This window comes from Manis javanica, chromosome 3 (genome assembly GCF_040802235.1).
Source record: "Manis javanica isolate MJ-LG chromosome 3, MJ_LKY, whole genome shotgun sequence".
Taxonomy (NCBI): Eukaryota; Metazoa; Chordata; class Mammalia; order Pholidota; family Manidae; genus Manis; species Manis javanica.
The window spans coordinates 61,505,152-61,518,570 of NC_133158.1; the positions used below are offsets into that span (position 1 = coordinate 61,505,152).

Genomic DNA, 13,419 nt, shown 5'->3' on the forward strand with positions numbered 1-13,419 from the left:
TGACCATACAAGCATGGGCTTATTTGGGGGCTCTCTATTCTATTACATTGATCTATGAGTCTGTTTTTGTGCCATACTATTTTGATTACAGTAGCTTTGTAGTATAGTTTGAAATTGGGGCATGTGATACCTTAAGTTTGAACACATTCTAACAGCACTACATTTTATACCCCCCCATCCATGTTTTAAGTATATGATGTTTTCTTTCATACCTTTTAATTTAGTGATCCTCTTAACTAATTTCAATAAGTAATTTATTTTAGTGCGTTTGCCTTTTAACCTTCACATTAACTTTTAAGTGATGGATCTACTACCTTTACTATCTGTTTGCTTTTGCCAATAAAATTTTTTCTTTTCATATATATATATATTTGCTTCTAGTTATAGCCTTTCCTTTTCCTTTTAAAGAAGTCCCTTTAACATTTCTTGTACGTCTGGTTTAGTGGTGGTAAATTCCTTTCACTTATGTTTATCTGAGAAGCTTTTAATGTCTTCTTCAATTCTGAATGATAACCTTGCCGAGAATTCTTTGTTATAGTTGTTTTCCTTTTAGCACATGGACTATATCATGTCTCTCCCTTCTGGCTTATAGAGTTCATGCTGAAAACTCAGCTGATAGTCTTATGGGGTTTCCTTTATATGTAACTTGTTGCTTTTCTTTTGCTGCCTTTAAGATTCTCTTTATCTCTGATCCTGGACATTTTAATTACTATGTGTCTTGGTGTGGATTCATCTTGTTTGGGGTTCTTCCCAGATTAGGGAAGTTTTCAGATATTATTCCCTCAAATAAATTTTCTACCCCTTTCTCTCTCTCTCTTCTCCTTTTGGGACTCTTAAAATGTGAATGTTAGGACATTTGATGTTGTCTCAGAGGTCTTTAACCTATCCTAATTTTTTTTTTCTTTCTGCTGTGCGGCTTGAGGGCTTTTTATTACTTTGTCTTCCAAATCACTGATCAAACAATCCTCTAAACTGCTGTTGATTCCTTGTAGTATATTTTTCATTTTATTTATTGTATTCTTCCTATCTGATTGGTTCTTTTTTATATTTCCTATTTCTTTGTTGAAGTCCTCCTTTCTTCTTGCAAGTCCAGTGAGCATCTTTATAACCATTACTTTGAACTCTTTATCAAGTGGATTGTTTAACTCTGTTTCATTTAATTCTTTTTCTGAAGTTTTGTCTTATTCTCTTGTTTCAAGCATAATACTCTGTCCCCTCATTTTCTTTGAGTTTCTGTGTTTGTTTTTATGGATCAGGCAAAGGAGCTACCCCTCCCAGTCTTGAAGATGTGGGCTTGTGCAGGAACATCGTTGGCTAGACTGTGTGTGTGTGGTGGGGGGCATTTAGACTGACTGGCTGCAGGCTGGGTGAGCTTAGGCTAGGGTGTCCCAGTGCCCGGGCTCCCAAGGCATGCTCTGGGTGGCTTGTGGATGAGCACAGGGCCAGGGCTAGGGCAGTATTGGGAAGGGCAGCTGGGTTTGGAGGGGCCTGGTCTGAGGGTCTCTTGAGTAAGCACCAGGCAGGGACAAGCTTGCAGGGCAGCCAGGGTTAGAATTTGCCTGAATGTGGGCCAGCCAGGGCCATGCTGGTGGGGTGACTGAGTGTGTAAGGGTTCATGTGAGTAATACTGATCCCTGGTGGGTGCCCGTGGGGCCATGCTAATAGCATGGCCAGGGCTGGAAGTGGTGAAGACAGGAGGAGTCAGGTGAGTGCCAGCCGAGGCCATGCTGACGAGGCAGCTATGGGCAGACAGGGAGCAGGCAGGGTGAATCTGTGTGAGCAGCGAACAAGGGCTGCCTTGGTGGGACGGCTGGATCTGCCGTGAGCACATCTGGGCAGGCTGGGGCGGGTACCGGGAGGCTGCCTCAGTTACATCCGGAGCTAGTGTATGCACCCAGACCCCGCTCCCGTCCAGCATAAACAATGGCGCTGATCAGAACCTCTGATCCAGGAGAGGGTTCCAGCAGTTCCCCTGCCTCTGGACAGGTGCTTTAGTTCTGAAAATTGGCTGCCTTTGTAGTGTGGTTGCCGTTTAAACCTCAGCTATTTTTCTGTGCCCAAGGGCAGGCAAATCTGTACTCCTCCAGTTCCTCAGTGGTCTCCCTCCCTACTGGAGGGTCCTGCCGGGGTGGGGGCCCCGCCCTTACCATGTCTCTGTCTCTCCTGCTGATGTTTACGTGGTCTTTCTATCCCTTTTTGTGCAGGTGTTTATTCAGGCCTTGGTTCCATCTCAGGAGGAATTCTATGTAGTTGTAGGTTTTGTGTGTACGTGGGAGGAGGTGGTTTCAGGCTTTTTCTATACCGCCATCTTGGACCTGCCTCCATGACTAAACATTTTTGTTCCAGAATTGCAAATCCTCCCGCCTGCATTCATTCCCCCACCCCAGGAAGGTTGGCTAAGCTCACTGTCAGTGTCTGTGTGGATGGCTTCCACAAAGAGGGCATCTCCAGCGTCCAGGCGCTCCTCCAGGCTGGCTCTGGTGTACTCTGGTCCAGCGGGGTCCAGGCCTGCAAGGACAGTTCGAAGTCAGGGGCCCCTTTCCTCCTAGCAGCAGCAGCATAGCTGCGGAAGGGCAGCCCTCCTGTCCCCCAGGCAGGGCCCCAGTCTGAGAGAACCGGCTCAGGGTGACCTCACCCAGGAAACCCCCCTGTGTTGCCTCTGACACAATGATGGTTTCTCTGGCTCTGAAAGGAGCTTGCTGATACCACCATTTGGTAAAGGTTCATGTGAGTAATACTGATCCCCATTTAGTAGTGACAATAGCTCTAATTGGTGGAGCCGTTACCAAGCACCAGGCCTTGTGCTGGGCAATTCAAACACTCTAATCCTCACAACAACACAGTCAACTCAATATTATTACATCCATGTCTTCCTTTGGATCCTTTTCCTTCCTTTTTCCAAAAAGCAGACACTGAGACAAAGATTTAAAGTGCAAGTAGCTTATATGGGAGAAGAACACAGAAGGCAGAGTAAGGGAGTGGAAATATGAGTCAGAGAATGAAGGGAAATTTTAATGAATGAATTATCCCTTTGGGCAATGGGGTCTCATCCCACGGGGAACAGAAGAAGAGTGTAGAACTCAACTCAGAATTGTTCCACTGAAGGGCAGAAAGCTGGGTATTTACTGCGCAACTCTAGTCCCTTATTGATTGAAAGCAATCTTTTGAGGCACAGAGTCTCCAGTGGTTTTGCAAGTTTTAGCAAAACTGTCTAAGGTAATTTCCACAGTGGGCCAAAGAGATATGAGCTATGAGAACTCATTTTACAGATGAAGCAAGTGAGGCTCAGAAAGAAACACATGGCCATTTACACCATATGCAATCATGCAATAACACAATACTATTTTCTTACACACAAGGGCCACAATAAATAAATTTTAGTGGTAATAGATGACATGATTATAAGAACAAAGGACCAACCCTACCCTCTGCTTGCCTCAGTAATTCCTAAGGCATTCTATCTCTAAACCTGGGAGGATGTGCAGAGGAAACATTACCTGTAATCTGTCCCAACTGGCCTTTATAAAAATGTCCCACCATGCCCCCAACGTGGGCCCCCAGGCTGACACCAATGATGTGGATTGAGGACTCTGACACACCCAGCACCTACAACAGGACATACACGGTGAGTTGCATTTAAGCCACAGCAGCCACTGGCTCCCAGGGTCACATTTCCCCATGAGGCTTCAAAGCAGAAGGGCTGGGGCATGAAGCATTCACCACACATGCTTTGGGAGGAAAAGGCAGAATTCGTATCCTGTTAATCACTTGCCCTCTTCCTGGGCTCTCCACCTTGACAATCCCCTCGCTTTCCATTTGGTGCCATTCCCTCCGGAGGGACTGCTAAAGCCAGTCACCGGCACTCCCTATCTAATATGTGGTGGAGGAGGAGCGGTGGGCTCGGAGAGGTTCGATGACCTGCCCAATGTCAGCACTGTAAGTGGCAAAGCTGAGATCTGAACTGAAGACCAGCAAGCTAATGGGTGGCCCTGCTCCGGCCCTAAAGCTCCTCCCGGTGCGTTGCTCTTTCTTTCTGACTCCTCCCTCTCCCATCAGCAGCCAAAACTCACCCTGAGTTCTTCTACACCTACCAGGAGTTTACTGAGGAAACGGGAGATCTCAAGAGCCAGCTTAACCACATTTTCCACTGCTGAGAAGTAGGCACCTGTAGAGCCATAAACCCAGTCCACGGCAATCACGTTAGCACCTGCTGCCCGCAGAAGAACGTCAATGAATTTATTGATCCAGGAAGGCTTTGTTCCTAAAGCCCTAGACAGGGTGCCAAGAAAGGATAGGAAAATAATCTTCCAAGCCAATATCCATTGTCATGAAAACTACAACATTCTCTGTTAACAGAATGAACCTAGAAAAAAAAGTCAAAACAAGTAAAGGGGTGTGGGAGATGTGGTACATGGACAGTAAAATCACAGCAATTTGAGCATAGGCAGGACATAATCCCAGTTACCAGGGCTTCTGCCTGCACATATGGAGCCTTTGTGTAAGTTATAAAAGGGTGCTTTGTACCTTACAGTTAAAATTTGCAATCTTCATTCTCATTCTATACTATGGACATTCTCCTTGAGGATGTTTTCATTTACCCATTCATTCATTCAACCTTTCATTCATACTACAAATGCATCAGGCAGTATGCCAGGTGCTTTGTGAGAAATTAAAAAAAAAAGATATATTCCCTACCCTTTTGGGACTTAGAGTATAATAGGACCTTTCTAGGAAAAGGAGAATGATAGAAAAAATTTCAGAAAGCTTTCACAGGACGTTAGGAAGGGGAAAGAAGCTTGTCAGTGGTCCACAGTAAGGAGACAATCAGAACATGCTCATGTGCACAGAAGGATGCAGACTAAGGGTGCACCATCAGATGTAGCTTCAGGGAAGCAGACAGAATGACGGCCTGCTGAGCTCTCCAGCACTGTTAGCTCTCTCTGGGTTGAGGAGTCTACACTCAGCCTTGGATAGTGGCTGAATGTAAGATTTACTAGAGGAGAGACTGGCACAAAAGCCAAGAGGGATATCTAAGGAAGCTTGTGGCTGGGTCCCTGGAGTCTAGCAAGTTGAAGAGCAGAGGATCCGGAGATCAGGAAGTGGAGATCTTCCGGGCAGTGCCTTATGTCCACCTCTTCATCAGATAGCCTGACTCCAGGTGCTCTATAGTGCTACTATTTCAACACCTTCACTCCTTTCCTCCCAGCAACCTTTCTCTGTTGCTGGCCTTGTCAGTGGGCTTTGGAGAGAAGATGTTGGAAGGAAAGATGGTGATTGAATTGAGACTCAGTGACTATATATTACAACATAACGTGTATGACCAAGAAGAATGAACAACATAATGTGTGTTCACATTGCAATGAGATACCTCTGAGGGCAGCAGGAGGTGAGGGACAGAACGTGTGAGTCAGTCCATCCATTTCTCCTCTTGCTCCCGCCTAAATTCCTGCATGATGGTGATTTTCTAGCTCTGAGCTGAGGTGACCCTATTGGCTGGTTGGCTCCCACCTGAATCCATGGATAATCAGTTTGGTTCCCAGAGTTGCATTGAACCTAGAGTCCTGGAGGTCACTGCTTTTTTCCACTAGCTGCCCACAGCTAGGATCCAAAGGGGTGAAGAGGAGAAACTGGACTTTGAGGTTGGTGCCTCGGAGGAGATTAGCATTCTGGAAGTCAGTGCACTTTGTCTGTGGGGGAGGAGGTGCATCTCCTGAGGAAAAAACAAAACAACGAGAAAGATCCAAGGTGAGGTCATCTGTTCCTAAAAGGAAGAAAGGTGTTAAATCAGTAATCCCTCACTTTCTTAGAAGGGAGAGAAACAGCGTTTCCAGGCATTCATTATAAATCAGTAGTAACCAATCAGACTCACTTATCAAAGGCATCATATCTATAACCAAAACTCTGAATATTTTTCACTTCCAAAGATACAATACCAGAGAATGTGACTATTACTCAGCTAGAGAAGACCGTGGTGAAATGGCTACTGTCGTGGGCTAACCTGAGTCTCTCCCAACCCCAAATAATTTTATATGTTGAAGCCCCACCCCCATGACCTTAGAATGAGACTGTATTGGGAGACAGGGTTTTTACAGGGATAGTCAAGTTAAAGTGAGGTCCTAAGGGGGGCCGTAATCCAATGTGATTGGTGGCCTTATAAGAAGAGGACATGTGAAGACACACAGACTTGGCCCTTTACAAGCAGAGACCTGGAGCAGATCCTTCCTAAACAGCCCTCAGAAGGAGCCAGTGCTGCTGACACGTTTGCTTTGTACTTTTGACTTCTAGAACTGTGAGACGATACACTTCTGTTGTTTAAGCCACCCATTCTCTGGCACTTTGTTACAGCAGCCCTAGCAAAATAATAGTTTTCTGAAAAGAGCCCTGGGCAATGAAGTGAGCAGTGGGCTCACTCTGGTCTGAACATCCCATCCCGGAGGGTTCAAACCAGCCGCACCAGTCTCTTCCCTTCTTGACCTTATGAGCAGACCAGAGCCTCCCAGTGCCCAGTACACAGCTGCCAGCCACATGGTAAAAAGCAACTTCTGTGAGCTACACATTCCAATGGCACTTGCTCTTAGATACTTTAAACAGGATATTTTATGGTCAAGGTTATATTTCAATTCAGAACCACTGAATTGAAAAGGGTGGAATAAAACTCCTGCTCTCCAGGGAGCTGGAAATCTGGCCCATCTACAATACCCAACATCCCACCCCAATGTCCACCTCTGTGGGAAAGAGGTGTGGCACCTGATGTCCAGCACATCATACAGGGAGAGCCCGGCACACACGGACCCACAGCACGTGGCCCCAGTCATGGGGCTGTCAGCAGCTGCGTCACATTCTTGCCAAGGGACAAAGCCATTTACAGAATCAGAGAGGTCCAGTTGCAGACATTGGTTTGTGCAGGCCCCTTCACAAGGAAGACAGACACTTTGGGTTTCTGGAACTGTTACCTGCCTTCAGAGGTAACTGGGGAGCACATAGACAACAGACATATGGATTGGGGTGCACCAGGATGTGGTACCATAAATGGACTGTGGGAAACCCATCTTTGGAGTCCTGAGGTGCACCTCTGGTTTCTCCCCAGGACCTGGTCCCCAAGGCGCCCTGCGTCTCCCTTCTGAGCAGCCCTGTGGTGAAGCCCACGCTGAGAGTGCAGCCCCCCTGCCTGTCTGGCCTACAGCTGGCGCCCCACTGTACACAGAGAGAGAGAGAACTCCGTACCACTCATCTGCCTTCCCCAACCTTTGGCTTTGTAAACAGGATGAAAAGACTCTGCTTGAGCTTGAGACTTGAACTACATAAATGAATAAATTTGCTTTATGGGTCATATAGGGAAGACTGCCTCCATCAGACAGAGAATTAACAGTCCTGTGAAGTGAGCCTATCACAAAGGCTCACTTCGTGAGTATGTCACAAAGCAAGGGCCAACAAACATCAAAGAATCAATAGAATCCAGACAGCATGATCTAAATACAATGAATGAAGTTAGAAATTGATCATGAAAAGTATTTAAAATACATTTGGAGATTAATAACCCCCCTTTAAATAATGTCTGGGTAAAAGAATAATCAAAATGGAGACCAGAGAATGTTAAATATATGAAGCCCATCCAAAGCAAAATTTGAGTAAAGTAGCTAAAACAGCCCAGGGGATATGTAAAACCTTAATGCAAATATTAGGGGAGAAAAGGGAAAGATACTGATTAGGTAAATTGATCTTTTAACTCAGAAATTTTAAAAAAGCTGTAGAGCAACTCCAAATAAGATATAGGGAAAGAAATACAAAAGAAATAGTTGAAATTAAAGAAAACAATAAAATGAAATATGAGCAATATTGTCAGCCACTCAGTCAGGGCTCAGGCAGGACTTCCGGAGAGATCTTGGTCTCTTCCTTTTTTCTCACACCACACATACGAATGGTGAGCCAGTCCCCTTGGCTCTCCCCTTAGCAGAAAACATTCAGAATTAAACCATCCTCACTACTGCATAGCTGCCCCCTCTGTCCAAGCCACCACCACCTCTCCAACTTACAGCCCTCACTCTTGGTTTGCTTTAGTCTATCTGCAACACAGCAGCCAAAAAATAAGTCAAATCATGTCACATCTCTGTAAAAAAGTCTCCAAGACATTTCACACAGAATAAAATCCAAAGTCCTAACAATGGACTAAAGCCCTGAATGGTCTAAACCACCGGCTCCAGGGGCACTTTGCCTGTAGAACTATCGCTTCCTCTGTTCCAGCGGCATGCACGACTTCCCACCTCTTCCTCACTCTGCACAGGCCTCCGCCTGAGGTTCTCTGCGTTGTGGTTCCTTCTGCCTGGAGTGTCGCTCCACAGACATCACGTGATTCCCTCTCAAGTCTTTGCTTGTCAGATGTCATCCTCTCTTCTTTAACCACCCTATTTAAATTGTAACCTGCCTCTGTTCCTCAACCCAGTTCTCTCCATCTTCCTTATCCTGATCTATTTATTTTTATAACAATCTTCACCTTCTAATCTACTATGGGATTTACTAGTTTATTATTAAACATTGTTTATTGATTTCCTCACATTAGAATGTGCTTCCCAAAAAGGTAAGAATTTATATCCATTTTGCTCATTGCACTGCCTAGAACAGTGCCTGCCACACACAGGTCTTTGAAAAGAATAACAAACTAGATGTACTTTTGATAAGAGAGAGTAAGAAAAAAAGAGGGAAGCCACAAGTAAACAATATAGGGAATAAAAAGAGGATATAAATACAGTAGATATTTTTAAACCATAAAAGAACATATTTATACCCACCCAAAAGTTAAACAATACAGGTATTTTCCTAGAAAAGTATAATTTCTTAGAAAAGTAGAGCTTACTGAAATTTAGTCAAAAAAGAGAAAACAGAAAAGCAAATGTAAAACTCTAGCATGAAGGAATTGAAACCATGGTTTTAAATCCATTCATCATACAGTTCTACCAGGCCAGACAGTTTTAGAGAAGTTCTACCAATCCTTCAATCCCTGACACTGTTCCAGAGAATAAAAAGGAGAGAGAATCCAAATTCTTTCTATGACAATAACCAAAATATCAAAACTGGACAACAACAGAAAGAGAAAGGAAAACTACAGGCCAATCTCACTATTAAACAGACATACGAATCCTAGATAAAATATCAGCAAATCCAAATCCATCAAGGGTAACTAGAATGAAAAATATGGCATGGCCAAGCAGAATTTAATCCAAGGAACGAAAAGATGGTTTAACATTAGAAAATGTTAATGTCATTCATATACAAACAAATTTAAGGAAAACAACCCCATATGCTCATGTTAACAGATGTAGAAAAAAAAATACAGTAGAATGCAGTACCCAACACTCATTACCATAAGGTGGGGTTATCTACCAAAAGCCTATAGCAACAATTATACTTATGGGAAGACATTAGGAACATCAGATGATAAAACAAAACTGTTGATCATTCAAGAATATGAAACACGGCCCAGTGAATCATAGTTGGATGTCCCCTGCCCCCAACCACCAGCACATCCGGACTAATGACAGGTGCACAACAGAAGAGAGAGAGAAAAAGACACTGTTTTTCTCAAAAATAAAAATACTATCTCTACGAACAAGGACAGAATTGTATAACAGTGCTAGGTTCCAGGCCTGAGAAAAGGCAGCAACTGTAAGAATTCGGCTCTGTGAAGGGGGCAGGGCCCACAGCTGCTCCGTACCAGGTGTGGAAGACCAGTCCCAGGCCCACCTGTGGTAGCCAGTGGGGGGACAGGGGCTGCCCATCTCCATAAACGAAGCTTAAAACAAAACCACACAAAAGAAAAACAGCTTTTTACCTGGGGTTATAGCTTTATTTAGGGAGGCAGGATGGAAAAGCAAGGCCTCAATAAGAAGCTGAGACGATGTACCTGATGGAAGAGACAGTCTAAAGATGAGGGGTGGGGGAACAGAGACACAGAGAGAAACCAGAAGCACTGAAAATTAAAATGAAACAAATCTATTGTGTTAGAAGTCAAGATAGTTCTCTTTGTGGTGGTAGTGATTAAGAGGGGATATAAGGAATGGTTTTAGGAATCTGGTAATGCTTTCTCTATCTGAATGATGGTTAGGCAGGTGAATTCACTCTGAAAACTCATTAATCTGTGTATTAATAATCCATGCACTTTTCTGTATATATGTTGTACTTCAGTAACAAGTTGACTTTTTTAAAAACCTGTAAACAAAATGTTTAAATGTATAAAGAAATCAAATATTTGCAAAGATAGTCACTAAAGCCAATAAATGGATCAGTACATTCATTCCAGATGAAATAAGGTTTAAAAAACCCTTTGGCATAGACTTTAAAATAAGTATTCTGAGAACATACAAGAATATAATATAGACAGAGCATAAGAATTTATGAAATAAAAACAGCATAAATGACAAAATAAGATATAGAGGAAAAGAACCACTTAGAAAATTGGAAATGAAAAAGACAATCATTGGTATAAAAAAGGAATCAATACTATAATGTCTAGTAGAGAGGTAAAAGAAACTTTTTAGTAAGAAAGTGCAGGTAAAAAGTACAGGCAATACTTGTACTGTTCACCATGTAAGAACTTATTCACTATGTAAGAATTTGTTGTAAGAACTTGTTCATTATGCTTTAGAAGATTGGAGACTGACGAGAATTAGGCTTGAGATGGATTAATGATTGTGCATTGAGCGTTGACTCCCCTATACAGAATTTTATTGTTGTTAACAACCATTTGATCAATAAATATGAGAGATGCCCTCTCAAAAAAAAAAAAATGTACAGGCGATAGATTGAAAGGCTCCAACATTTACCTACTGGCTATTTTCTGAAGAAAGAGAAGGGGAGAAGGTGCAACATTTTGAAAAGATAATTGCTAAGAATTTTCCATAACTATAAAGTGATGTGAGTGATTCTCTAGAAAAATGTAGTTTGCTGAAACAGATTCAAGAAGAAATAATAAACCCAAATAAAGTGCAAGTATCAAAAAATGGAATTGGCAACCAAGAGTCCTCTCTGGCCCTAAAGTACCCTACCCAGATGGTTTTATTTGAGAACTCCACTGAACCTTTAAAGTACAGATTATCTGTACCTTATATAAACTGTTTCATAGGATAAAAGCTTACTTTATAAGGTTATAATTACCTTACTATTAAAAACAGACAAATATAACACAGAAGAAAATGATAGATATCCTTTATGAATATATATGCAAAATAATAAACATAAATATAAAAATAAATGTTGGCAAATAAAATTCAACAGTATATTAGAAATTACACCATAATCCAAAATATTTGTCCCTGGAGCTCTTATTCTGATTGGACCAGCCCATAGTGTTTAGAAGAAAATATGAAAGAGTATTCTTATAGGAAAATTGCTTTAACAAGATATTAGAAACACAGATCATAATAAAAAATAAGAATTAAGACAACAATGTAATACTATTTTTCCTATCAGATTGACAGTCTAGAGAATGTTTAATATACAGTATTGTTGGTAGAGAGGTGGGAAAACAGCCATGCTTGTATATTAATAAATAGTTATAATTTCTTTGCAAGGAAATTTTTCTCACATCTATCAAAAATGTTTAAGATAAAAATTCTTTAAGATTGAGTATGTAAATAACCATTTTAAAAAACAAACTAACTGTATGTAGACATGGAAGAATTTCACACACACACACACAAACATTTTATAGGTATTTAACATGGTCTCTTTGTATGGCACAGAAATAAATGACTGAGTTAGAGAAACTAAGCAGCACCTTTTAAAAGCCACCCATTAATGCAGATAGTAGATACACTCATGCAAGTTGGCCTTCAGAGCAGGGAAGGGGTGCTGAGTAGAGGCATGAAGTGTTGCAAGGGAGGTTTGAACCATGGAAGCCCTCTTGGAAGATGGCAGAGCAGACATGAACAAAAAAGTAATATGAGCAATTACAGTAGAAGGAACAGGTACGTTCCAAAGCTGGGGACTGAGAATTGCATGTCATGTGGAGGGACAGAAAGGCAGTCTGCTGTGGAAGCAGAGGGAAGGGGGCTGCCCCACAGCAGTGCCCCTGCAGGGGGTGGGGGAGGTCTTCACCAAGCCAGAGAAACTCAGTGCTGCATGAGGTTCAGATCTGCTACATCAAGCAAGTAGGAGGGTGAGCGGGATAGAATGCGAATGGCATCTGAGGGAAGCTCTAAAGGTCATCCAGTCCTCTGTGGTTAGCAGGGACCAGTTACCTTAGGCCTGCCAGGAGGGATAACAAACCTGGACCTGAGTGGGTCAGCAAGATTGGAAAGGACGTCTCACAATCTCAATGACAAAATCGTTGTTAGTTTGTAAAATTTAAATCATAAATTAAGAATCTTGGAACAGTGGATATTTACAGGGTGAAAATGAGTCATAGTTTGGAATTAATCAGACTTTATTCTCTTACAACCACCCTGGTTTGTGCAAGGGGACAAGGACTAATACAGGTTTTAGAAAAAATGAGTAAAACAGCTAGGGGAAGTTCAAATTTTGTGCCTTGAGAAAGTGCCCTGGTTACCATCATTATGAATGTAGGGTTTTTTTTTCTCCCTCTTTTAAACTCATCTCAGGAGAGGGCTTTTAGGGGGACCTTCCAAAGGTTAGCACTGCGTAAGTAGATGGCTTGAGGAATAGAATCATTGATGGAAAAAGTTCTACCCAAGGCCTGAGCCCCCGACTTACCTGCATTTACAACGCTGAGCCACAGCAGGAGCCCCAGTGACCAGGAGCCTCTCTCCCCAAGGCCTGGGGGCATCACTGAGCGGCAAGTCTCAGAATGGGGACGAAGCAGACCCCTAATGTCAAAGAGATCGTATGACCCAACCTCTCACAGTGCTCAGTGTTTTGAACACCAAACACCCACTTGGATCTCACTAATCATTAACTGGCGTCATGACCTGTAAAAGAAAAATAAACTCTGCTTATTTGTTTAATGTATTTCACCTCCAGAGTTTTTCAATTTCGTTTTTTCAGTGAAAATAAGTTTTCTTTTTTTAAAGCAGGGGACATTGAAACACATTGTTCCTCTTTTCTGAGGCAAACATCATTAGGAAACTATTTCCTGTGCCTCTCCCACTTCTCATTATGAAATGTTAGTAAAACTCAGGGAGCAAGTCTTTCATCTCCAGGTGATCACAAAACTCCCATTGTACTAGAATCATCTGTGGACATATTTGTGTCCCTAGGAAGTCCCTGAGTGACTTGAGGGCAAAGACTTCTTTTCATTTTTGATTCCCCAGCGTCTGGCATAGAGCTGAGCCAATAATATGTGTGTAGTGTACATTTCATGGAAAGAATGGAAGAAGACAACATTGCCTCTGAGAGTACTATCCTTTCCCAGAATCTTGGGGCTAGAAATAAAGCCCAGCCTCTAAGAAGAGATTTTCAACTTCTTGA

The 13,419-nt window shown here is 42.6% G+C and overlaps 1 protein-coding gene across 2 annotated transcripts in view; it reads right to left on the bottom strand.

Moving 5' to 3' along the window:
• The window catches only part of PLA1A (phospholipase A1 member A), a 29,541-nt gene extending 16,657 nt beyond the window's left edge, over window positions 1-12,884 (bottom strand). The window contains exons 1-5 of one of the 2 annotated variants that reach the window (XM_037013202.2): window positions 12,706-12,884; window positions 5,509-5,710; window positions 4,092-4,269; window positions 3,498-3,606; window positions 2,407-2,508 (exon numbers count right to left, since the gene is read on the bottom strand). In XM_037013202.2, the coding sequence (XP_036869097.2) occupies window positions 2,407-2,508; window positions 3,498-3,606; window positions 4,092-4,269; window positions 5,509-5,710; window positions 12,706-12,778 (664 nt within the window). In that variant the 5' untranslated portion in view covers window positions 12,779-12,884. The remainder of the gene's footprint in view (window positions 1-2,406; window positions 2,509-3,497; window positions 3,607-4,091; window positions 4,270-5,508; window positions 5,711-12,705) is intronic. The other variant, XM_037013203.2, reaches the window with a different exon arrangement.
• Window positions 12,885-13,419: the final 535 nt, after the last annotated feature.